Source organism: Pseudopodoces humilis, chromosome 5, assembly GCF_049639895.1.
Source record: "Pseudopodoces humilis isolate 2021_Gansu_Grassland_sample_001 chromosome 5, ASM4963989v1, whole genome shotgun sequence".
NCBI lineage: Eukaryota > Metazoa > Chordata > Aves > Passeriformes > Paridae > Pseudopodoces > Pseudopodoces humilis.
In genome coordinates, this window is record NC_142204.1 from 45,257,491 (window position 1) to 45,283,851 (window position 26,361).

General features: G+C 41.3%; 1 protein-coding gene across 2 annotated transcripts in view; it reads right to left on the bottom strand.

Moving 5' to 3' along the window:
• The window catches only part of PDZRN4 (PDZ domain containing ring finger 4), a 227,827-nt gene extending 210,606 nt beyond the window's left edge, over positions 1 to 17,221 (bottom strand). The window contains exons 1-3 of one of the 2 annotated variants that reach the window (XM_005519282.3): positions 16,586 to 17,221; positions 14,072 to 14,158; positions 10,119 to 10,223 (exon numbers count right to left, since the gene is read on the bottom strand). In XM_005519282.3, the coding sequence (XP_005519339.2) occupies positions 10,119 to 10,223; positions 14,072 to 14,158; positions 16,586 to 17,221 (828 nt within the window). The remainder of the gene's footprint in view (positions 1 to 10,118; positions 10,224 to 14,071; positions 14,159 to 16,585) is intronic. The other variant, XM_088055204.1, reaches the window with a different exon arrangement.
• Between the last annotated feature and the right edge of the window lie 9,140 nt (positions 17,222 to 26,361).

A 26,361-nucleotide genomic window follows, 5' to 3' on the forward strand; every position in this document is an offset into this window, starting at 1 on the left:
AGCTCCTGGAACATTTATCTTTTAGGTCACAGTAGCAGCTACCAGAGAAAGCTGGGGGACAGGCAGAGGTGTGTGCTCAAAAATGTTGCTGACAGGAACAAGACCATATGGCTCCATATTTGCCATGTGCCAAAGACTAGCCTAAATCAATCAGACTGTAACAGAGGAGTGTAGGGATCCAGATGTTCTAATTCACACAAGACAGAAAATCCCTTCCATTTAAAAGAGCATGCCTTCTTCCCACAAGCTGCTGGAAGGACTTCAGATATTTACCCTCTTGATCAGTGTGGTTAAAGAAACAAATTCAAGATTGAGAGACTGTACTTGGAAACAGATGGGCAAGCTCTGAGCCTCTGCATCTCTCAAATGCTGGATGCTCCAAAAAGGGAGGGAAAGACAGATAAAGGGGAAAAAAACCTCATATTCTCTATCAACCCATTTCAGAACTTCTCCCACATTAGGTGACCTCTTCTAGACACAGAGAATCATAATTTATCCAATTTTAAAGCTGTTAAACCATTTAATAGGTGTTTGGAATACAGTGATCTTCAAATAAGGTTCCCATATTTAAAAATCAAGTAGAAATCAGCAGGATGTCAACAGTTCTGAATTTTTTTTCTGTCATTTCTCCCATTCCCTCTCCATTTCCCAGTCTTGCTACTTGAAAGACAAATATTTTCCTCAAAGAAAAAAATATGTAAAACATATCCTGTAAATAACATGCATAAACTTTCTATGTAAATAAACATAGCAGCCATGACTTATTTTGTCAACAATGTCATAAAGAAAATGCCTTCCAAAATAATCTGAATTAAGAATCAGTGTTGAGTCATTCTGCACTCCTTCCCTGCAGCAGCTGTAATTCAATCAAGTTGGTTCTACATACAAAGTTGTAAAATTACATTTCCAATTCTAAACAAGACATATATTTACCAAAATGTCTGTGTATTAGTAACAAATGTACTTTGCCTAGTGTATTTGATTTTACTAAGTATAGTCTTTGTTGGTGGTTTGAAGTGACCACATCTGCTCTTGCCAATTTGAAAATTAGTTTTTCCATAACAGTATGGTTTTAAATGCTGCAGAATTTTTCAGTTTGGAGAAGTTACAATTTTTTATTTTTTTATTTTTAACATTATCACTTCTATTTTCAAAGCATTTGGAAAGCACAGCGCTGTACATGTTTCTTACTACTCCTATTCAAAAGTTCTAAGAGGAACATTCTCCCACTCAACACATTGATGTATTTCACAGCTTCTTAAAAACTGGGCTAATTTTTTAAGAGAAGCACTGAATAATTTCTTCATTTAGGGCATTTCAGCACTGGCAGACACTAAAGGCTTTTTTCATTCAACCTCCAATTATAGACAACAGTGATTACCTACTCCTTAAAAATATATCTAGCTGATTATGAAGAAGAAGAGATCAAAACTCTTGGGGCACATACCTTTGGGATTGCAACAATCAGTTCAGTGACTTAAGAAGATAAAACACTGCATTCGCACAACACATGTAAGCTGTCAACTCCTCTTACTGTAAAGTTATCTCAACCACAATAAAGAGCAGCCTTCATGAAAGGCAGAAGAAAGCTCTTTTCACTTTCTGAAAATGCCAAGAGCTTCTGGGGGGCCAGCAGCATGTGCTGTGAGAGACACAAGGGCTTCCTTGCAGGTCCTTCAGCTCTGAGCAACAAACTCAGCACGGTCTCAGACTTTGTCAGAGCCTTCCATAGCTGGGCTTACCATCAGTTATTCTCACTAGTCTTGATCGTATGAGCCTCAAAGGGTTATCTCTCTTTGATACATCCTAAAGTCCTCTCTGAAGCTTCTGACCTTTTCTGTTCTCTGTGTAATTGACAAGGCTAAGGAAAGTCATTGGAGAATGCCTTTCCTCCTCTCAGATTTCCATAGCTCACCAGGTTAGGGTACCTAGCTCCACAGCAACCATCAAGTTCACCATATCTGTAAGACAGACTTGGACCAAGACCAAGGCAATGGTACACAACCTACAGCCCAATTGCCATGGAGATTTATCAGTGGATGAGAAAGCACTTTCTTCAGGGCTGCCCAAGATCATTCTCAGAGCAAAGATCCATGAGAAGGGTTTTCACACAAAACCTTGCCTCTCCAGCAATAAAGACACATTTCTATGACCTTGTCTTCCCTAACATAAATAGATACCAACATGTAAATATGTATGTATGCAATTATATTGAAAATTCCTAAACAAAACACTCCCCTGTATAAATTCTCTTCTCTTCCTGGGAAGGGGATGAAAGCGACAGCATTTGACAGATGTTAGACAAGTTGTTTAATGCATTCCTGAAAATGTTTAATGAACACCTCAAAACAAAAATTTTCTCTAAACCTACTACCTCAGCTAAATATAAAACTACATTGCTCCGGCTGCTGGGCAAGATGGAAGGATGCTTAAGTCTTGTTGTATTGCAAGGTTTATCTTAAAGCTTTAAAAAGAACCCAAAAATACTCATGGGAAGGCAGAGAAAGATGACATGCAGCAAAGTCAAGCTCAAACAGGGCATCTAGGAAGATGTTATGTTTCAACCTGCCAAATTTCTGACACATTATACCTCAGGGGTGAGATCAGCCACTTTCTGAAGGAGATGGGTGTGAGCAGAACTTCACATGATGTCAAGGGATCTGTGGCCCATGGTAGCAACACCATTTATGGGATCTTGCAGGTTCTTACATTAGTCAGCTCTTCCACAGGTTAACCAAAATCCTTCCTACCTAACAGCATATCTGAGCTGCCAATTTAGCAATTGCCTAACTCTGCAGACCCAGCACAGTTAACATAGTTCTGCTAATTTACCTGTCACAGCTCATGACAGTGTGTATAGATGATCTAATTTGACAATTCAGTTACCCCTAGTCCTACATGCCCTACGTTTTTTCCACACTCCCTATTTATGAGCAAGCACTAGAAAGTGCTGTGGAAACTTGAGGTTGGTGCTTTGTACTCTTTAATTGTAAAGTTTCCCATTTTTCTTTTTTCTTACACACTCCACTCTCCTACAGTGATCCATCCATCTGCTGTAGAGATCCCTCACAGTCAGAGCAAAACAGAAGTTCCTCATGGGAGAGCAGGGGTTATGTACATTCATGTGTATGCAAGATCCTGAAGGCTTCTTCATCACGCCTAGCCTAAATCACCAAAACAAAAAGCCAGAATAGTAGAAGTAGCATAAAAAACCATATTTTTTCCACTTCACATACTCTCTTGACTTTTCATGCTGAGTCAGATTTCAGAAATACTCTCACAATGTTGCTTTTTCCCCATCTGCCTTGTGCCAGTCCAGCTACCACAGCATCGGGTTTTTTTGCTCACTGGGAGCACCTTGCAGACCAAGACTTATGACTCACAATCTGAAGAGACCTACTGAAAAGGACAAAACTGCCTTATCTGTCAAATATACAATTCTGCAAATAACCTAGTTGGAGAGTTCATCTGGTGGTCATATTCCAACTACGTTTGGCATTTCCGTCATTTTTTTAGATAAAAGCACTGTGAGCAAACATGTTTTCACAAAAACAATGCAGTATTATACTTGCCTGGATTCTCTGAGAGTACCAGACCAAAAAAATACAGATGGAAAACTCTCCCACAGGCTTGGGGCTCTCTAAAGTTGCAAGTTCTCCGTTTATATGACAGATTAAAAGACCCCACCTCTTAGAAGACAAGGCATTTTAGAATTTTTTCATGATGCTGTGCTACACAAGTATCAAAAAGGTATCAAAAATATTTTGCCTGTTTCTGGATGCAAGATTTCATTCAGTCAACTAAGATATCAAATAGTGAATTTCTGTTCATAAAATCTTGTCATTTACTATTTACTCTATTATGCAAATGTCACCACTTCTTAAATATCATTTTGTTTCATTTCTTCCTGTTCTTTATGACAGAAAGCATTCTGTAACATCTTAGTAAGACTAACATACTTCCCCACAAAAAAAACCCAAGATGTTATAGGTCACAGAAAAATAAAAATCTCATTTTTCTTTTTAAAACAAGACAGTGAATTTCTAGAATTTTAAGTGCTTTTTGGAAGGAACATAACCTATTTCTCTAAACACAACTTTGCATTGTAATTCAGTGAACAGAGAGGAATGCAGGCACCTCTAAAGACCTGTAGCAAGTCCAGTTAAATTTAGGCTACTGATCTGTGAACTGAGGCAACGAATTACAAAATTTAGGCATTGTAACCACAGTCAACTTCTAGAACAGACAGCACCTTGAACACTAAGTTCCTCCACCTACAAGAGATCCAGCCCTCATGGCATTTTGATAGTGGGCACAGCAGCAGTAACCACCTTCCAGGTAACACTTGCAGTTTGAGTTAAAACAGAGGAGGAAAACCCTTACTATTGGTACTTATTCAGTCAGGGAACCCCATCTAGGAAAAGCGTCCTAGACAGAGGATTTCCTGATTAACAGCATTTGCTACCTCCCCTCTCAAAGTCAAGGCACTATGAAGTTAGAAATGCAAGTATCATTAAACAAAGTGTCATGTAAGACACATGACTCTGGAAGAAAGAGGCAAATTCTTGTGTGCTGTCACAAGCTCTTACGTGGAAAAGGGCAGGACCAGTATTCCAGAGACAGCCCCCTGGAACTAGTGCCTGTTTCACACCAAATTACCACTGGATAATCCTGACTCTCTGAGCACCTGCTGGCAAGCTCTGTTTGAGGAGGGTGGTTGCTGGTCTACCACAGGAGAGCCTCTGCCTCAGTAACAAGGGCAATTACCTGGAGAGGTAAATTCCATCCTTTTCAGGCAGAGACCACAACCCAGACTTCTTGCTTTTTGGAGAAGCACTCTAAGGCTTTCTGTTAAGTAAAAAAGTCAGTGGGGGCAGTAGCTCAAATTCAACTGAAGTTATGCAGACCTGGTTACATCCGACTATAAAACTTCATTCAAAGATTTCATTGAGTGACCTGTATCTCAACAGGTGAGGGAGAGGTGAAAAGATTCTATAGACATTTCTAAGCCTGCAGTTTCACTAATATATTATGCCAGGGATCTTTCACACTAATTAGGAATTATCTAATGATTGCAGGTGCCAAATCTGGTTACCTACAACATAATATTATTAATTCCTTACAGATTTAAGAGAACTTAATATAGCTAAGGCACATTCAGATGCACTGAAAGCTACACCACTAAAATTAGCCATATTAAGTTTTCTTAGCTACCACACAGATCTTACTGCCACATCTTGTGCAGCTTTATTTCAAAGTCATCCCAAATCATCTGGCTCTGATCCCAGCAAGACATTTTAAGACTCACTACTTCTACAGACATAATCTGACACTGGAGATTCTTAGCCAAATAAACATGACTAGTATCAAAGATTTTGCTTGAGCAACATAGTGAGTGTAATGACAGAAACATGCAGAAGATAAAACATCACAAGACTGACACACAGCACAGTCAGCAGTCTGGCAATAGTTAAAAAAGTCTCTGTGTAGGCACTTAGCAGATGTAAGTTAATTCTGCCAGGATAAGCCTTAAGACTTCATCTTTATTGAAACTGGCTTTGCTGACATGTGCTTCAAAGCCATTGTGTGAATACTCTCCAAAAAACTGGAAAGAACAAAGGGAAACATGGAATACAGGATGAAGCCTTATTTATAATCCACTTAAGGAGCTCAGGCTGCATGAACAAAATACACTGTCATGACATATAAATGCATCTTCCTTATTTTTCAGACTTAAAGATCCTAGACTAAAAATGTTTTCCTTTCCCTTCTTCTCCATCATGCCTGCTTAATTCATGAGAATCAACTGGCTAAAATGCAGATGGGCCAATATTCTCATTTCACTTTAGAGTTAAAGAACAGAAGTCTTCCTTGCAGTCCAAAGAACAGAAAAACACTTGAGCCTTTCAGCTGATGATGTGCTTACAGTTCCATATATGAATATTATGGACTTCAACATATCCCTTTTTATTTGCATATTTTCATTCCTTTTTTTGTTAGCTGGCAAATCTACTTTGGCAGTGTTAATTAACAGCTGCTCCTTTTCCTCAAACTGATGAAATAATGTTCTTTTTAAGAAAAAACCCCAAAATATCAGAAATTCTATCTGGATTGCAAATTCTACCCTGGTCACGTATTTTCTATACAACACTGAAGTGATTCAAGAGTATTCTGCAAGACACTGTGACTTGCAGAATGGATGACTGTGAGAAAAACAGTCACAGAGTTGTTTTGAATTCTAAAGTTGGACTTAAAAACAGAGGACGTGATATACCAATTTCTGTAAAATTAATATCATACAAACAAAAAACCCAACTTGGATAAATAGCTCTGAATAGCTCGGTAGCTAGGCATTAAGTACTGTGCTTGGAGATCTGGCCACTCCGGTGCCATATTTACGTGAAGCTGAACTGACTGCAAATTGAGATACAAGTCTTCCTTCACATGGAAAGAGCTGCTTTCAGCATTAACTGCTCAGAACCAAAACTATGGATAAAAAAAGCAGCAGGTGAAGCACTTGTGTGTATCAGTAACATTGCTAAGGATCATAGCTGTTTTATGCCGCCTTGAGGAGGTAATCAAGCATGAACAGAGATGAACAATGAATTTACCCAGTAGGAATGATTAGCATGCAGTGAGGGGGAGGTAAAATGCCATATAACTGTGAACCATTCTAAACATACTTTAATGATATAGTTTTCTCCTAGAAGCAAACAAAATTCTTTGAACTAGCACAGACTAATAAAGAGCCCCATGCACAACTTGCAGCTTCTCTTCTCTTGACAGGATTCCAGAGGCAGGGTGGAAAGGAAGAAGACAGAGACCCAAAAGTTAGAGCTCGGGTGGCTTTATCCTTTGCTCATATCCAAGGGTTTCATGTTGGGAGTCACAGATATCAATGTTGCATCTAGAGATGCAGCAAATGAGATGCATTTTACATTTTGCATTTAGAATGCAAACAGTTGTAGTCCTTGAAAACATGATGCATTGTCAACTTCAGGGAGCTAGATTTTTGGATAAAAGCTTCTGGAAGAATCAGACCATGATACCTGTAGGAACATGCTACACAGAAGTAATTCAAAAGGGTTTATTATTAATGAATAAATAATGATCATCTGGGGCTTGTAATAAGATTACTGGAGATATATATATATATATATCTCAAAGTGCTGCTTGTGCACATCACTGTCCCAAGTCAGCCTTACACGGCATAAACAAGTAGTTTTTTCACAGAGGTGTTAACCTTTAATAAAGAGGGTATTGCTGTGCCTCAAACCTGTTCTTCAGCAGAAGAGTGAAAATGATCAGCAAGGGTCCTGTGACCATCCCCCATGGAGAGCTACAGTCCCTTGACACAGGGGATCTGGAGCTGTCTCTCTGTCACTCTCAAGCACCACCACCCTGCCAGCACACAGGCATCTGTTTCAGCTTTCAGGTCCTCATGCACAAAATATGCTTCTCTGAGGGCAAAGCCCAAATAAATACCAACCTTCTTCAAATGAAACTGTCAGAGGGTCTATAGCCTGGGCAAGTTGCTCTCAAAAACTTCCAGCAACTCAATTCATTTGTGTGGCACTTTTACACTTAGAATAAACACCTCAAGAAAGAAATCAGATTCTTTCCCTTGGAATTCATCCAAATACCTTAATTATTTGGCAATGTTGCTGCATAGATAATCATATATATAAAATAAAAGGCAACACTACTTATATCTGCCAGCCTTGGCTCTCAATTCCATCTGCCAGTGCCATAGGACTGTGAAATCCATTTGCTGCACTAGGTTGCCCACGAGATGGTCATCTGAAATGTGCACAACTCACCATAGTCAGCCACGTGCAGTTAATTTTTGCTAAACATGTGATAAACCACTGAAACAAATTACCTTCTTTATTTAGCAATATGCCTTGAGAACAGATTTTCTGATTTAACGGGATATTTCTCTCCGTTATCCCATTAGATACACATTGCTAGAAACACCCCGGGCATCCCATTGCCAAACAAATGACTTAAGCTATTAAAGGCTCTTCAAATATCAGCTCCTTCTGCTCTTGATTACTGAAGAATGGTCCCATAAAATATCACCCATTAGGTCAGATCAGCAAAAAAGTGAAAAGCAAACAGTAAGAAGTCTCATTTCCTATCAACTTCTCACAAAAACTCATATTCCATACATCTGCCAAGATTTTTGAAATAGTTACGCCACCCTAATTATTTCCTCACAGCAAAAGTTTTCAGAATGATCTTCCACAACAAACCACATCAGAGCTGGAAGGGCATCCCACTGCAAGAGGACAGTGATAGCTATGAATGGACTACAAAAAATTCAATGTTCTGACTCCAGCTGCTTCCCGTATCTAGCTTGGAGGAATAATTACTTCTTTTCTTCTCCTCTTTTTATTTTGGTCTAATAAATTTTGAAACACGGAAGCATATACTGGAAATTTTGGCCTAGCCCAAAATATTTTTAAATTCTTGCCTGAATACAAAAGTTACCTTCATAGCTGTTGCATATTAATATGGTGGTCCATTCAGAGCATTATGAATACTTATGCTAGATTGGATCTATAACATCACATAGAACTGAAATCTGTTTCAGTATGATTTTATGCAGCCAGAATTTTTCAACAAGTAAAAATTAAGCATCAATTATGGTGACATTCTGAGACATGACATCACATTTAATAAATGCTGGTTTGTGACTTTATTGTTCCTCCTTCCAGAAACACTTCATTTTGTCTTAAAAAAACAATGAACAATAAAAGCACATTAAATTAAAGCAGGAAGTGTTGAGCAAATGCATGAAACTACATAGCTGGTCAGTCTGTAAAAAGACCCCAAAACACAGTGTGGTAAGTGAAATAGTAATGTCAGAAGAAAATAGATCTTTACAGCTTAAGGCTGCTGTTCCAAAAAAAAATTTGGATGTGAAAGCTTTTGTATACCTTAGGGAAATAAAAGATATTGTGCAAGTTAAGTTCTGCACAGCCCACTTGGTGTCTCCTAGAAATGCATCTATCTGCCAGCTAAGAGCATAAGCTTTATTCTTCCAAGAAAATATATTCATTTGATTCCAAACACTGCTCTAAGCTCCCAACATTAAGAGCAATGCCAGCATTCAAACACTCGCAGCTTACGCTTTTAGTCCTTAACAAGAAACCAGCAGCTGAGTTCTGCATTTGTCTTCCAATCCACTTGTTTCACGTGTCTTTGTTCAAACACCCATCCCACTGGCAAGTTCACATCATGCTTCTAAGCCTCCCCTAAACTTGCAAAGCTGGAGTGAGGTGGCCTAAAGGAACACAGCAGCTAGTGGTACGTGTTGTCACTGCGGGATGTGTCAGAGCTGAGATGGGAGATGCTGTCCTTGCAGCACCCTAAGGAGCCTGTTCCTGTCACCCTTGGAAACAGCTCCTTTGAAATTTCTTACAGGGCTAATTACAGGTACACACGTAGGCTAGACATCAACCTATTCTTCCAACAGACTTACTGATTTCTTTTATTATTTATAGTTACAGTTATTTTATGAGAAAAACTGCATACAATGCAGGAACAAACTGAAAATTCTAGGCTAACATATTACATGACCAGGAAAGTGCTACAGTGATCCAAGTAAGAACAACAGATGATCTCTTTCTGATCACTCAGTAGAAAGTACTTCCTCTAATTGCTTAAGAAGTTTCACAGCAGTGTTTACCAAGCCATCTTCTCTGCCTTGTCCCAGAGCCGTGAAAGTAACAGTCCACACACAGAACAAAATCAGTTTCACTAAAGCTGTGAATTTTCAGTATTTTTAATTTTTTCTCAACTTAATTTGTCTTTTTTCTCAACTTAATGAAAAGAAACAAAAAATGCTTCTATTGCTTGTTATTTAAGTGTTGACACCTTTGCTTCACCTAGATCACCTTAATCCCAACACCAGTAAATTTATTATTTGTTGGAAAAATCCATCTCATGTCTTTAATTCTAGGAAATGCTCAAGCTGGAAGTTCAGTGTACAAGAATCATGTTCAGACACAGAAAAAGAGGAAAATTACAACATACTTAGGGTGAAAACCATCAAATCCTTTATTAATCTGATAATATGACAGACTAATCCACTGGTGTGGGTTCTTTCTTACCTCAATAATCTTGTCATGAATTTGCAGGCCTTCTGCTTTGTCTGCAGGTCCATTTTCCAAAATCTTTGACACATAAATTCCCTCAGCAGACTCCTCCTGATTCTTCTGTACCAGGCAATAGGGAAGTTGCAAAAAGGGCCACATTAGTACAAAAATTGAGATGGCACTAAAATCAGCAGCAGTGAAAAATGTAAATCCACATGAAATATGCAGCTCATTTTTCTAGCTAAGAATTAAGCTCCTTGGGATTTTTTTTTAAACTTGCTTAACACAAAGTAGTTATTAATCAAAAGGACAGAATTAATGAACTATTCCAGCAATTTTTATAAGATTATCCATTTACTTCCGGTTATTTTAGTCTAAATGAGACACAGCGTGCAACAGTAATCCGATCCCAGCTAAAATACTTGGAGCAAACCTCAGACTTCACAGCAGCCAGTGACTAGCACATAAATGCACAGTGGAAGACACTCATTAAAATGGATGCACAAGTGTTTCTCTCTGAAGGAAAAGGACTCCTGCAGCACTGCTGCTTGCAAAGTGCCTTACTGCATTTGAAAATAAAGGTCCAAGGAACAAAGTGACATTAGTTAGCTGGCATGTAACAGTGAGAGGATTTGGTTGGAACTGTTGAACCTCATAAATCCTATTCACATGGGAGATTGAGAACTTGCTCAACTATGAAATCCATACACATGAGCTGTGGACAAAAAGAGAATCCATCTCCAACTGATCTCTATGCAACACTAAGTACAACTCACACAAGGTCAAATTTAAAACAGACAAGTTATCTAGCACAACTGCAACAATATAAATGATGTTGTACATGATGGAATTACTTTATTTCATCACATGATAATTAAAAGTAATTTTAAATAATTACTAATAAAGAACTAATGCCAAGCAGACTCTGCCTACTTACAGGGTTTTAAGTGCTTATACAAATAATAACTTAGCTAGCAATAACTGAAGGAAACTTTTTCCAGCTGATTTACGCTTTTGATTGCAGTTTGTATGATGTTCATTTTCCTTCTGTGACTGGTGAATCCCTTACCAAGAGCACAGTCCATATGTGCACAGGTTTCTAGTCTAAGTCCTATACACTCATGGGGAAAACACTTTATAGCTTTTTCTATTAAGAAAACTGTAAAGGCATATGTAAAACATACTTTACACAATATGGCAACAGTCCTATGGAAACTTGACCCAGGTAGATTTAAGGTCAATAAATATTTGTTCAACACAATATTAGACTATGTTTGCATAAAGTATTTTTTCCCTCTTTTTCACAGAGACTCATAAATGTCAGGTACTAAGCAAAAGGAAAAAACAGTAACAGTTCTAGAAATATTTTGAAATTATGAACAAATAGACTTCCACTGACTTCCCATCTAAGCAGTGAGAAATGAAACTGATAAAAGAAGCACAGGCCATTAGTGAAGTTACAAGAGGGACATGGTTTGTTTTTAACCTTAGAAAACAAAAATCTAGATTATAGCACCTTCACCCACATAAAAACTATATTTCTTTTCAACAGAAATCTCACTGGCTTTTTTCAAAAGCAATGTATGGCCTGTTAAAAGAAAGGGTATTTCAGTCTGGCTTGTGGTCCCCATTGGCTACATGTGCTGGCACCCAGCACTCCCAACAGGAAAACACAGCACAAGGCATACTGAGCTCCAGCACCATGTCACACAGCCCAGGGTCTGTGCAGCAACTGTGCCTGCAGCACACCTCCCTCCAGCCTGGCTTTGACGTGGTGTCCTCAGGGGAAACAGTCCCCACAGCCAGCCAGAGCTGGGCCCATCAAAGCAGCCTTGCTCCCTCAGAGTAATGAAATCACCTCTCAGAAACACACCTATGAGAAGTATGTTCCTTTCTGACACAATAAAAGATGATCCTATGATGAGTTGTTCCTTTCCTCTCCTCCTTCCTTCAGGTAGAAGGTAAAGAGTGGGGATGCCTATTATGGACTGAAAATAAACACAGCCAACAGAAAGTACGTATGTACATTACCCAAGGCACTAAGAGTCACCTGCTTTCCAATGGATAAAGCTGCATTGTACTTACAAAACACAAATAACATGTGATAAAGAACACATCCCCCAGCACATGATTAATATGGAGACATCACTGTTCTGCTCTTCTGCTGCAAGGACCAATGTTTCAACCAAGGGCACTTTTTCCCCAGACAGCCTGAATGTACAGAGCACCTTCATGAGCTCTTTTTCTCTTGTTAACAACTCCTGTTCCACTATTTAAGCTTCTGAGAAGAACTTTGTGTTTTCAATATTGAGTCAACTCAAGCATTTTTTCCTGTTCTATCCTCAGCTCCAAATACACTGAGTCTCCCACTGATACCTGAGAAATGCCAATCAAATGCCTGTGGTAGTCACATTTGTCAAAATAAGAATAAAAAACAAATTTCCAAACTGAACTTCAAAGACTCAAAACCACCTGAGATCCACCCCTGCCTCACAACTTCACCAATTTTTCTCCAAATATGAGTGTTAAAAGAAATTAATTTGCTTTTTTCTATTCGGCAGTTTTCACAACACACAGTGCTATAGACGCATTATATAGTTCATATATTTATCACTTACCCCTTAAAAATACAAAATATTAAGTCAAAGCCTGACAGTTCATGATACATATCACTGTTGAAATGGTGTGTCCACATGGACTGTCAACATCTAAGTCCTTTAAAGAAGCTCAGTTGTCATCCCAAGAAAATTAAGCACATGCCCCCTTTTCCCTGCAGTTCTCCTATGGATGTAATTAAGAAATGTCACAATGCAATCCAAACTAAAGATTGTCTGAATTTTTTTACTGTTCCAAATATTATACTAAAAATATATATACTACAGTATATAAAAAGTGTATACTACAAATACTAATACTCCAAATATTAATACAATCATGGCATGTGTATTTTAACTTGCAGCCACCTGTTGCCTCATCCTTCCACTAGAAAAATCTAAGAAACTCTTGCTTTGGATTTACAGCCCCAACATCTGATAACTGCAGGTCTTCATATTCTCCCACAGGGATCAGTAAGTCTGCAGCACAGACAGTGGACTAATGGGAACAGACTCTTTGGCACCACTAAATATAGCTTTAGAGCAGATTACCAAACTAATATACAGGGTCCTACTCCCCTCCTCAACAATAATAGAAGGCTACAATTCTCCCACTTAAGAACCTGATCAGCACGTAATTATTACCAACCCTTTCTAATCAACTATTAATTTTCCTGTTTAACAGGTTTCTTTACCCTTCATATGCAATGACAGTCCTGATTAATGCTTTTAGAAGGATGAAGTAAAAAAAAATCAAGCATATTCATGTGTATATTCTGTATATTCTAAGTGGGGGCTAGTGATCCTTATGAATATTCTATGGTTTGCAATGAGCTTTCTAAACCTAGTCTGATGAGATTAAGATACAGCATAGGAGAAAAACATTTCAGTTCATAAAGAAAAACTGGAAGCAGGCATGTGAGAACAGGACATGTGCTTAAACTATATGAGCTTCAGAAGCAAATTTTCCTCTCCTCTATAAATGAAAATAAATAAAAAAAAAAAAGGCAAGCTGTTTCACAAAATTCCAAAGGCTTAATCCTGCAACAATGACTTTTACAAGTAGTCCCAGAGATTTCTATTGGACAGTTTACATGAATATATATTTATTACTCGCATGGGAACTGAGTGTAAACCAGCCTAAAGTTTTAAAGCAAAAACACTGTGAACACCCTTCCAAAAAAATTAGAATAATACAATTCTCATGAGATTACGCCTTCCAAACAATGACTTCAGTTATACCTGATAATAGATAGTTCTTCTGTCTGAAGAATAGACTGCATACCTACTGTCACCAAAAGTCACTCTTAATTAACAGCGTATACAATAAAAATAGATACAGACAAAATCACCTACAGTTACTTTTCTCATTACCTGATTGGGTCGTCCTCCCACAATATTGAATCCCAAAGTATCATTTTCTCGGTGTAGCATGATCATTAATGGTTTGCGTTCTCCCCCCTAAGAAAAGATTAAATATTGTTAAAGAACACAGTCTCAAGAAGAAGTTATTAAATTAAAACATTATTGCAAACACAAATTGTAAGATTTTTAGCTAGAGAATGTATAAGATAAGGCTTGGAGGAAAACTAGGCTGAAAAGACTTGGCACTGGGAAAAAAAAAAAACAAAGAAAAGTCATGATTCACTGAAAAGCTAGCAGGTAACACCTGATTATCTCCAGCTATCTTCAGCTGAACAGAAAAAATGAGAGGTTTTTGGTGTGAGGAATGCTTGGCACCACTGAAAGAAGTCAGAGCTCCAAATGTCTGGAAGTCTCTATAAACACTAAATCCCTATATGTGTTAACATTTCAAACATTAAACATACAGATTAAAATACACAACATTGTAATTTTCAGACCTCAAAGTCATACCAGTACACCTTTTAAAGCAACTTTCAGAGAAGACACAGAGAATGAAAAGCAGCTCTTTATCCCAAACTTTTTTTCTCCAAAAAGAAAGAATCCAAAACGACATTTGCAAAAATATGGGGGTTTTTACTGAAAAAATGCTTCAAATATAAAGCAAACAGTAAGAAGAATAAACAGTAAAAATCATAAACAAAAAATCCTTTCCTTCAGCGGACCAGGTAAATAATTAAAATTTTTGAAAAAAAAAATTAAAAATTGGAGGCTTTAGCAGAGCAAGTTACCGTATTTTACGCTGTTATTGTTATATATAGTTATACATATTGTTATATGTACATGTTATTAACTGTGTCAGTGACGTGCTTTATGTCCGAACGGCACATTTGAGGTTAATCACGTCTGTTTTTACAGTACTGATTGATGGTTTCTGCCCCCGGCTCACGGCATCGCCTCTCGAGCGGCAGCGCCCACAGCGACCCCTCCCGGCGGCGCTGGGAGCGGCGGGTGCCCCGCGCGTCTGCCGCCCGTCCCGCACCTCGGCCAGCTCCCCACCGACAGACAGACACCGCCTCCCCACCGACAGACAGACACCGCCTCCCCACCGACAGACACCTCCTCCCCACCGACAGACACCTCCCCTCCCTTCCTCGGACACCGCTTTCCCCGCACACGCCACCGCCAGCAGCTACTGCTGTCCCACTCCGCATGACCTTACCTCATCTGCCGAGAGATGAAGCAAGTGTACCAGCACACCTCTCAGAGCCAGCAACCTAAGCCTCACGGACTAGCTAACCAGAGGAAACTTGAAAATAAAAAAATATTCAAGTTTTCAAACAGAGTTTTTAGCGCCACGAAGACCTGTGAGATCTGTATTCTGAGGCTTTCCAGTGTCCTGTGAACAACGTCCCCTTTCCCATTTTCCATGCAGCTGGCAGATGCCCAGCACACTACATTGCTTCAGATGTGAGTTTCACTGCTCAGACCTTTTCCACCTGGGATTTTGCTTCCCAAGGGCTCATGCAGATTTAGGTAGAAAGACAAATTCTTTGCATTAAAACACTTCTCACCACGGCTGCAACCAGCAATGCCTGAGCCTGCACAGTGATCTTCCAGGCAGAAATTAAAAACCAACCAGTTCCATCACAGCAAGCGAAGCCAGCTCACCGCAATTCTCGGATGGTTTGTTTTGCCTAAGGAAGCGTGTCGGTCTCTGGGCAATGCCCTCAGATCTGAGCGGAGAGCGCAGCACTGCTCCATCCTCTGCTTATAAACAGCGGTAGCTGTCATTCCATTCTACCAAAGCTTTGCTGCACTTTCGCCATCGTTTCCAAAGTCAAAGTCTACAATAATTTTACACTCAAGTTTTTTAAGACAACTTCTCAGCTGTTCAAATAAAAGTTAAAAGCCAGCTCCACGCCCCTGAGCTGCCGCCAGTACCAGCTGGAGCAAAATGAGCAGCAAGAGTAGCTGGGTCCCTGCTGCATCAGGCGGGGCGGCCCGATGTGAACACCCTGTTCGGAGGAACCAGGACCCGTCTGACAGCTGCCAGCCCAGGAGCGAAGCCATCTCCTCTCCCGCCCGCTCCCCATCCTCTCCGGCCGAGCAAGCCCTGGGTCGCAGTCCCTGCCAGGCACTGCTGGGCTCACGGGCAGCACGGGCTTTCGGCTACCGAAGGGCGCCTGAAGAGGGACCGGCAAGAAGCGTGTCCCCAGTGGGATGAGTGTTACCAAAAATCAGTAAAAATATAACTCTTCATCTGGCAACAGGGTCCGGCGGCTATATCTCCCCGAAAGAGGCGAGGGACGGTAAGGGCTCGCACCGCCCGGGGGATGCGCAACTGGATCGGGCTGGGTCCCGAACTGCCGCGGGGGTGACTGCCGGTCCCCGGGGACACCACCCGCCCCGTCACTCGGCCGCTGGTTCACAAGTTGGGAAAATCAGGCTGGAGGAGGGCGCAGCTGGAAGGGAAGGGTGCAGACCGGGGCGCGCTGCCCCGCCGATCCCTGCCGCCGCACTCACCTTGCCGGCCTGGCTGCCCGCCAGGTCCCGGGCGATGCTGCTGATGTGGCTCATGTACTGGCCGAACTTCGCCTGGTACCGCCGCGCCGTCAGCTGCACCTCGCTCTGCAGCGCCGACAGCTGCGCCAGCAGCGACTTCTCCCTCCTGCTCCAGCGCTGGGCCTCCCTCTTCAGCTCGTGCCCCGGCTCCGGGCCGCCGCCGCCGCCGCCCCGCAGCGCCCGCAGGCAGCGCTGCCCGCCGCCCGCCCGCGGCTGCCCCGCCGAGCTGCCCGAGGGGAGCCCGGCCCGGGGCTGCGGCTCGGCGGGGCCGGCCGGCCCGAAGCGGCACGCCGCCAGGTGCTCGGGCAGCTCCCGCAGCCGCACGGTGCGGCCGCAGCCCCTCGGGCTGTAGTCGCACTTGACCTCCAGCTTCTGGACGAGGCTGCGGAGGGGCAGGACGGGGCGCAGCTCGGCGGCCGCCAGCGGCCGGCAGCGCAGCGGGCAGCGGCGGCGCCGCGCCGCCCAGGGCAGCAGGCAGCCGGCGCAGAAGACGTGCCCGCACGGAGTGGACAGCGGCTCCTCCAGCACCCGCCCGCACAGCCCGCACTGCAGCTCCGCCGCCACCGGCCCCGCGAACCGCGAAGGGTCGAAGCCCATGGCGCGGCCGGACACCGCGAAACTTTCGGCGCAGCGACCCCGGCCTGGCCCCGGCGCCGCTGGAGCCGCTCCCGGCGGGCGGCGGCGAGGGGCGGGCGGAGGAGCGGGGCTGCGCCGGGGGAGGCGGGCGGCAGCGCCGAGACGGAGATCCCGGCGGCTCCCCCCACCCTCTCGCATCAGCTCCCTCTCCGCGGCGCTAGCAACCCACGCCCAGCCCCGGCACCACCTCCGCCCTCCCGGAGCATCCTCGCTGCGCCGCGGGGCGAGGGACCGAGGCGAGGGGACTCGCTGCCGCTCGGCCCGCACCCACCGCCCTTCTGTCCCGGCGGGACAGATCTGTGCTCCTGGCGGGTCACTCGGGACTGGGCTATGGTCCCGGAGGGAGGGAGCTGAAGGGCTGCGGGACAGCGAAGCGCTCGGGCTCTGACAGATGCACACTTGTGCTGGTAAATAACGCGCACGTGTGAGCACGCCTGTTTCGTGCCTTTTCAAAAGGCTTCCTCCTCTCTTTTCCTCCCGTTTTGGGATATCCGTCAAGGTGCAGAACCCTGAAATCCATAGTATTAGTGCTCTCTTTGTTGCCACACCATAAAGGAAATAAGTCAGGCTAAGAAAATTACTTGTTGAGCTCCCTTAAACTACAACATATGTATAAACAACACTTTCATTTAAAGAAAAGCTAAAGCACAGTGAAATCTGGAAAAGCGTAGTTAGGATCAATAGCTGCCTGGATTCTACCCCTTCATTGCTGTACAACCCACACCATACACTGAAACATGAAACCCCTAACACATTCCCCACATAACTTCACTATTGAAAACACAGGGCCAGATTGCTGCCCCCAGCCCTGTGGACAACCTCCCAGAGCAATGAGGGATGGAGCTCTCTGAGGGGTTTCTTCAGTGGGCTCCCCCACGTGTGGATCAGACAGGATCATTTTTGGAAAGGATGGCAGGTTTGGTCTGTCCAGGCTCAATCACAGGTTATTTCCTGGGCTGAGAACTTCTGAGGTAGAGCCAAGGTGTGTCCCCATGAGTTCTGCAATTTCTGCTTCAAACTCTGAATCTCAGGATCCCTCTGGAAAAGCCATGGGGGCTTTTGAGACCCACTAGTGAATGGTTCTTTTCCATGACTAAAAAGACATCATGTGGTCAATACAGCACACTTTATTTTTCTTTTCCCCAAAGCAAGAAGGAAAACTTTGCACATACCTGCCCCTAGAACTGAATCTGAGATAGCAGATCTGTTATGTACACTCATGATTTACTGAACAAAAGTTTGGCAATGCGTCGCAGAACACCAACAGACACAAATATTACTGAGAAGCACCGCCAATCTACTCTTTCTGACCTGCCAAACAGAAACCCACAGTTTTTGTTGGATTAGCATGGCTGTGAAATAAATAAGCAAATTAACTGCACCATCAAACAGTCTGTCATCTTGAAGATAATGCACTATAATCCAATATTTCACTGCAGATTCTCTTACAAGAAAAAGGAAAGCAGATATCTTCAGTAACTAATTGTGCTATTCATACTGGTTTTAATCATCTATCCATTGATTTTAATTGCTTTGCTTATGGGCTTAAATCAATGTCATTCAGAATGTTATAGAAGATAGTTTTTAAATACTGTCCTCCTCTCCATTTATGAACATAACTATTTATTTGGCTTTATTATTTGTTTATATCCTCTTCTGTGTTCCAGTGTTTCTCCTTGACCTTATTATACCTGGCCCAGAACTTCAGGTCCAAGCAGAGACAGTAATGTCTTCATTCATTAATTAAACTGGGCAGAGAAAAGGCCCTGACACTGGTTTCTGATCTGTTAAACTGGTATTGCTTCTGTTGATCTGTTAGTGTGATGCTTGAAATAGTTTTGGCTGAGGCATGTGAGCAGCCTCCCAAACCACAGCTGGACAGAGCATTGGTGCTACAGGAGCAAGTGCCAAGAGATAGCTTGAGGTGGCTGCCCTCTTATGAAGGTGGAGGCAAGGTTCTAAGTCCTTCTGGAGCCCCTGGCACATTTTATTTACCAGGATAAATGCAGTCATATGAATGAGGGGGGTCAAGTCTGAGCCTTGGAGCTCTTGGCTTCTTTTAGATTAGGTGATTAATTAAACAATAGATTAGGCTTCCTATGGTAGGCATACTTGAAAAAAACAGCTCTGCCATTTCTGGCCCGCTTTGGGCATTGGTGAAATGTCAATGCACTGGCAAAACAGTTCCAGGCCATTGCCTTTTTCTTTGCTTGTGCTGGACTAAGAAATAGTCTTTCTTCACCATGATATCAGCACAGATGGAAGCACAGACAACTCGGTTTATAGCAGAAGCAATTTTCCGGTACAGGAACCTGTAATACAGACAAATATACTAAACTCACCTAAAGACAACAGCTGTCTGCATACCAGACCTCCATGGAAATGCATACACATGGATAAATACATGCAAATGTTACCAATGTACTTACAAAGGGTGATTCCTACAATTAGTCCTATTAGTTCTGATGTAATCAGGAAATGAAAAACACAGTCCTCATACTGTCCTAAAATATTCTTAAAGAGACAACATAATTATAATTTTGTTTGCTCCTCCAAGGTCTCAGCACCTAGGGCTCCAGGTTTCATACAGGCACTCGAGTCATGGGTTCACTGAGGTGGTCAAAGAGGGAAATGCAGATTTAAGGAGATGAGGTGAGGTTGAGGAGCACAGGAACAGCAGTGCTCTCATGAACACTGGGGACAGCTGTGAGAGCACCACACTGGGACTGAACCCAGTCATGGATCAAATAAATGTGCAGTGCCTTGTCTCTGGATCAGTCCATGTCTTCAACAGCTTCTGACACATTCATTTTTGCTCTGCTTGGTAAGGCAGAAAAAGAAATTTGAAATAAGAAAGCGTTTTCTTCCTTAGTCACAGGTGCCTACACATAAACACACACATACACAAACACACTTTGATGGAGGATTTTGGTGGGGGTAGCTGTGCTGAAGGAGTTCTTTACCAGCACAGAAGCCCAGCTGCTCCTGATCATCAGAGATGGGAGGAAGTGCTATTTCTATTATAAATAGTCATATCTGCCCATAGTTCTTTTCTCATCCTAAGAGGATCTGCAGTTTAAAGGATGAATTATACAGCTGTTTCCAAGTCTTCTGAAGAAAAAATCAGAAGAAAGTAAGAATTATTGCTCTGAAATACTGAAGGTAACTGTAAGGCTCCAGGCTCCGTTGAAGACAAAAGGGAAAATCCTGTAAATTTTCAATTCACATATGTGGAAATAAAATATATATTTTTGTATTTCCCCCCTTATTTTCATAAAAAAATTTGGCCTATTATTCATCCATAGGATTTCACAGGAAAGTTCTTTTTCCAGTCACACTAGTAAAATGCTGTAACTAATCTAGAGCTAGGAAACTCATCAACTTCACTCTGAGATAAGAACTTAGATCTGAACATTTGCTATTAAAATCTGCTATCATCAGAAGTCTGCAAAAAATTTTGTCACTGTACTTTGGCAAAAAAAAATATTATTAACATAAAGTTAGACCATATTATGTTTTATGGAAGAGAATCACCTCAGGAGGGTTACAATTTTTAAGTCAGCGAGCAATTTTTCTGTACCACAGTTTATCATTTAGTGCAGTTAAAAGTGTTTGAGGAAGTGCCCAAGTATAAAGAGTACAGATTTTTTCTGAAACCTGAGCAAGTATTTATTCATCAATTAAGCTGCACACATTCAGTGAAGAAGATTACATCCAGAAAACATTTGTAATCTATGTAGTTCACCAACACAAAGACACTGTATGAACTCTATGTTTGTGTAGCTATGTTTGACATCAAATGAACCAACAATCAGCTCTGGCCACTAGAAAAATGAGAACAAGTCTTAAAAAACAGTAAAAGGGAGGTCTATATTTTTGACCCACCTCTTTCATCCACTGAATGGCCACAAGCCACAAGCAAGTCCTAAAACAGCTTTTCACTTTTCACTTCACTCACTGCTAATGCTACCCAGCAGAATTCATAGCAGCCAACTGAAGTCCCTATACAATGCCTGGAGCTAACAAAGATGCCTGACTAGGGCACCTTAGGGCAGTCGGGATTGAAATATGCACCTTCCAATGTAACAGGTGGATAAAAGCACCTTCCAGGATGTGCCTGACCTGGGTGGGAAGAGTGCTCTGCAGTCACACCCTGCGGTTTGAGCCTTGCAGAGAGAGGCATTCAAGGAGCACTGAGACTGTGTGTGATCTAAAAGTCAATCTGCCCAGTCTTATAAAAGTCAAATACTCCTTAGAATGCTTGTTTAACCTTTTAGGAATTTACCTGATAGAAATTAACCATGATATCAGCTTTGGACGCCTCCAGCAGCTGAACAGGATGTTTTTTTCAGTATTACATTTCTACTGAAGTTCTTGGTACAAAGTTAAAGTAGATATGAGAATTTAAAGGTGGTTTTTCCACACACCTTTTTCACAGAACATTTCAATAGTAAATGAAGTGAAGGAGGAAATCGTTCCTACCCCTGTTTTGTGGATGAGGAGGTGGATAATTAAATTCTTTATATTCTGGGTCAAAATCATTCCTATAAAATGGAAGTATGTGTCAGAACAGGGAACTGGGACTGCTCTTCTCTTTAGGAGATTATGAGCAAGGCAAAGCCATCTCCTAAACTGTAAGCCCAGGCAGAGAAGACTATGCACTTGACCTATATCAATACACTTGTTTGAGGGTTGAGGCTGTGCTTTTTCTTTATTCCACTCTACCTTTTTTTCCCCCCTCTCTTGCTCAGTGTTAAACATAAGCTACTAGTTAGTATTTAACATAGGAAGAGAGAAGGAGGCAGGAGAGGTGAGGCTGTGGCTGAGAGGTAGCAGACTGTGTGTGTGTTGACCCCTGGTAGCAGTCAGGTCTGTGCCACATCCCCCAGGCAGGCTGTGCACTGCCCACCCGTGCCCGGCACTCCCGCACTGCCCTGCACACCGCGGCGCTGGCTGCAGCCCCAGCAGAAGGTGCTGGCACTGGATATGAATGTAAAGGAACACCAGAGCCTTGCCTTGCCTTGGGCACTTTCACCTCATTTCCCTTTCCAAATCCAACTGTTGCAACCTCCAGACATCCCAGGTTTTAAATTTGTCCCTGCAGAGCCAGTCCACAATGCACTTACTCACTGCAGGCACCTCCTTTCCACACAGAGCTGCTCCCTAAGGGTATGCAGACACAAAAAGCTTTCTATTTTAGCACCCATTAAATCAAGGAAAAGAAAATCTAAGGAGATAATTTTTTCACATTATGAAGTCTCATCAGTTGCTGTCACTGAGAAGAGCCACTCACTGTTGCCAGGTTCTTGGGAGATGACAGAGCCCAGACTGGGTTGGAAAGGGAACACCTCCCTGCTGATGGCAGTCCCTCCTGAGAAGGGTTAAGTCCTCTTGCCCTTGCAGTACTTGATCAACCAGCAAACACCTAGTGGCTGTTCCTAGGGCTTTCTTTTCACAAAGCAAAATTACATAAACACTTAAGATGGAAAAACTGTCACTCCAGTATTAGTAAAATAAGGTACCTCAAACTGGGATAGAAGCAGAACCTCAGTTTCCAACTCAGCATGTCTCAGTGAAGGCTTTGACAGCTGTTCAGTGTAAGAGAAATTGTTCAGGGTATTTCTACCCTTTTGTCCATCTCTTTCCAGTGTCACATTGCACAGCCTTTAGAAAACTGCCTTCACCTATGCATTTCTGTAGTATTAACTTACACATCAGCTGATAAGGGAGAGAAGTAAAACATTTAAAAACATATATGGAAAGTTCAGAGTTAAATATAACAAACTAAAAATAAATAAATGTGGGAATTTTGTGGTAGGATTTTCAGAACTTTTATTTAAATACTTGAATTTAAGCCTTTGAAATTAAAGTTAAATATCATTGCCACCAGAATGTGGTTGGTCTTAGTCTAAATGAGGTGAACAGCCTAGGAAATGTGTGCAGAGAATTTTGATTACTTCATGCATTTTAAAATGAGAAAGATTGGAAAAATCTAGTAGTAAGTCAAAAAAAACAAGTAAAAAATGAAAGAAGCCAATGGTAATCAGTGCATGGGAATATGGGACTCCATGCACTGTTTCAGTGTTAAACTCTTACATGACACAGCACAAAAAGAAAAAGGAAAAGAATAGGTTAGACATATGGAAGAAATAGACAAAAAGGGAAACGAAAAATTAATATATTGCTGTTCATACAGGACATAAGACAAACATGTAAGAATATGCTTCTGATTCTTCTATATGTTCTATTTGTTTGTTACAAATACTATAATTTATGCAGTGTAGAATACCCTCTTAAATCCCATGCCTGTTGCCTCCATGTACAAAATAAGTTAAACAGAAATAGCCAAGGAGCACTTTACTCTCTTGGTGTTCCTCAAACATGAAAGCTGTGATACTCCAAATATTTAATTGACCCCAAGGCCAGTCCCTTTGAGATTCAGCTTATGTTAGCACTAATAATGCAGCGTTAAAAAAGAAAGATTTGCTCATATAATTATTTTAGTGCACTAGCAAACATGATTCCTAGATATATTTTATTTTCTCCATGAGACACTTAAAACATTGAAGTTTTGTGTTTGCATTTGACAGTAGAAATAATATGAAGCAATGATTTATAGTAGTTAATCTTTAGAAATGTCAGCATAATATAGAAGCAAGTACCAGCTTGGATAAAGTATGACTTTGGATTTTGTAGTTTTTCCAGCTCTTGATCTCTTTAGCCTTATTTTTCTTCTGAGTCCTGTTTTCCTAAAGTTATGCTTTCAGAAATTATTTATTAATGAGTCTGAATTAAAATACATATAATTGCTTATTCCACAAGTAGCCTTAAGTCAATGGCTTGTATTTTATTTAACTTATAAATAGGATTTATTGTACTTGTCTTATGTGGAAGACCACCTTGGCTATTCTAAAAACACATCTCGAGCATTATTCTTTCTATCAGAATATCTTGCTTACCCCCCCATTAAAAGTAGAAAGAACTTGCTCTCATTTGTGTTTTATTTCCTTGTAGGTGTGTAAGATCTGCTGTTATTTCACACAGCTCCTCCTTGTCTGCCCTCAGCAAGGCTGGAAACCATGGTGACATTTACCTGCGAGGGACAGCACTAAAGGAACTGCAGGGAGCTCAGATCAGCCTCCATTACTGATGTCTCCATGCTTTCTGTTTCCTTCCCTCTCATTCCCAAGCCAGGCAGAGGGCCACTGTGGGCCTTTAACTGTGCTGCCTGAGAGCTGTAAGACTAAAGACGTGGACTCCCAGTGTTCTTGTGGGTGGAGGCCATCCCCAGGCTGACAGAAGATTGGCAGAAGATTTGGCAGAACAGATGAATGTGGTTTTCTCAAGAGTTATGGATGGCATCTGGTTTTTCTGATGTTCAGTAACAGTGGGGTTCATATTGTTGTCTCCCTTGGTGGGAAGACCCAGGGGAAATACTTTCTCCTCTAGCAGTTTGCCAGGTTTTATTTAACTTCTAGGGTCTTTCTGTCTCCTACACTTTTGCAAGATGTGGTCGAAAGAAATGAGGAGGTTAAACATAATTAGAGAGGGTTCCCAAACAGGCATGCATACACAGAGATAAGGCCAATGCCACATCTTCTCTTAAGAGACCAAACTGAGAAACAGTCTGTACAGGTAAAGGCACAGTAAAGATGTTGTGGCTGTTTATCTTAGGACTTGAGGGAATGCAGTTTAGCTGAGCATCTCCTGGAAGAATGTTCTCAAATGAAGTGGATGTCTTCTGTTTCTAGAAATGTCAAGAGCACTGAATTAGAAATTTTCAACTTCATGGTTTAATATTTTTTATCCTAATGAGCCCAAAAATGCAAAAGAAATAACTTTCTGATGCTTCAAAACCTTTAAAAAATACTTTTTGTTTGACCAGCAATATCTATTCCACTTTTTGAGAGACTCAGACCTGAAATATCAGAGTTAACATTATTAAAGCTTATTTGGACAAATTAAATCTACACTTTCCTAAACTGCCTATCATCATGGATTCATGAATGTTAGTTCTGGTGTACTGATGCAACTTTCTAATGACTACCTACTGCTGTACTGAGGATTGACATGTACAGCCTGATAGTCTTGTTATGGGGTGTTTTGTCAAAATGCTAGTACAGCTCCTACCTCCTGTATTACCACATCAGTTTTTTTTTTATCCTATGAAGGTTTTCAAAAAAGACGCCTGAGTTTTAGAAATGTTGAGCAGCAAGATGCTTCAGTGACATCAACAGGAAATAAATAGGTCCAAATTGGGTGCATTTTTAGAAAGGATGAACATGCTTTTTTCTTCATACCTATTAATATTGTCCTGTTCAGCCCACTCAGATGTATTTTAGAGTGTTTTGAGCTCTATTATGTATTATAGATGCATCAATTTCTTCTTGTATCAACAAAGATTCAGGTCAATAATATATAATTATTATAAGAGTCTGATAATAACTTCTAAGAGGTTCCCTACCTAAGTGACAAAAGCTGCATTTGGCCCTTGGTTATGTTTTAAAACGGATCAAGGCACAGCAAGATGTTCTATATTAATTTTATATTTTGCTATCATGATTTTCTCTTTTACATAGAAACAGGTGGTATATAATTAGAGGTTTGGGACAACTTAGCATTTCACCTCAAATGGGAAAACTTAGATAGCAAGTGTGTTATCTGGTATATGCAGAGGCAAGGTTTGAAATTTATTACATCTCATTTTAAGGCCAGAAAATTTTCCAAAATTAGTAGTGTATCGAACTGTAGTAAAAGCTGAAGTCCTTCCTGGATCATACATATTAATATGCCATCAGTATAAAATGCCACTTTAAATTCACTGATTCCAGCCTCCATCCCATGAGAATCTGAAAGAGCATTAACAGCTTCTGTAAAATATTCCCATAATAAAATAGAGCAGCATGGTGGATAGGAAGAGGAGAGACAGAAAATACCTTTTTTCTGTAGTAATCAGACTTAAAAGCTTCCAAGTTTCTTGCTCTCTACAGCATCTAAATTTATCCAGCTTTGTGTTTGAGCAAGCAGTGATTCACTGCTGACTAGGACAGGGTCCAAAGTGGCAATCTTCTCTGAGGCAAAAGTTAGATGAACATGATCTT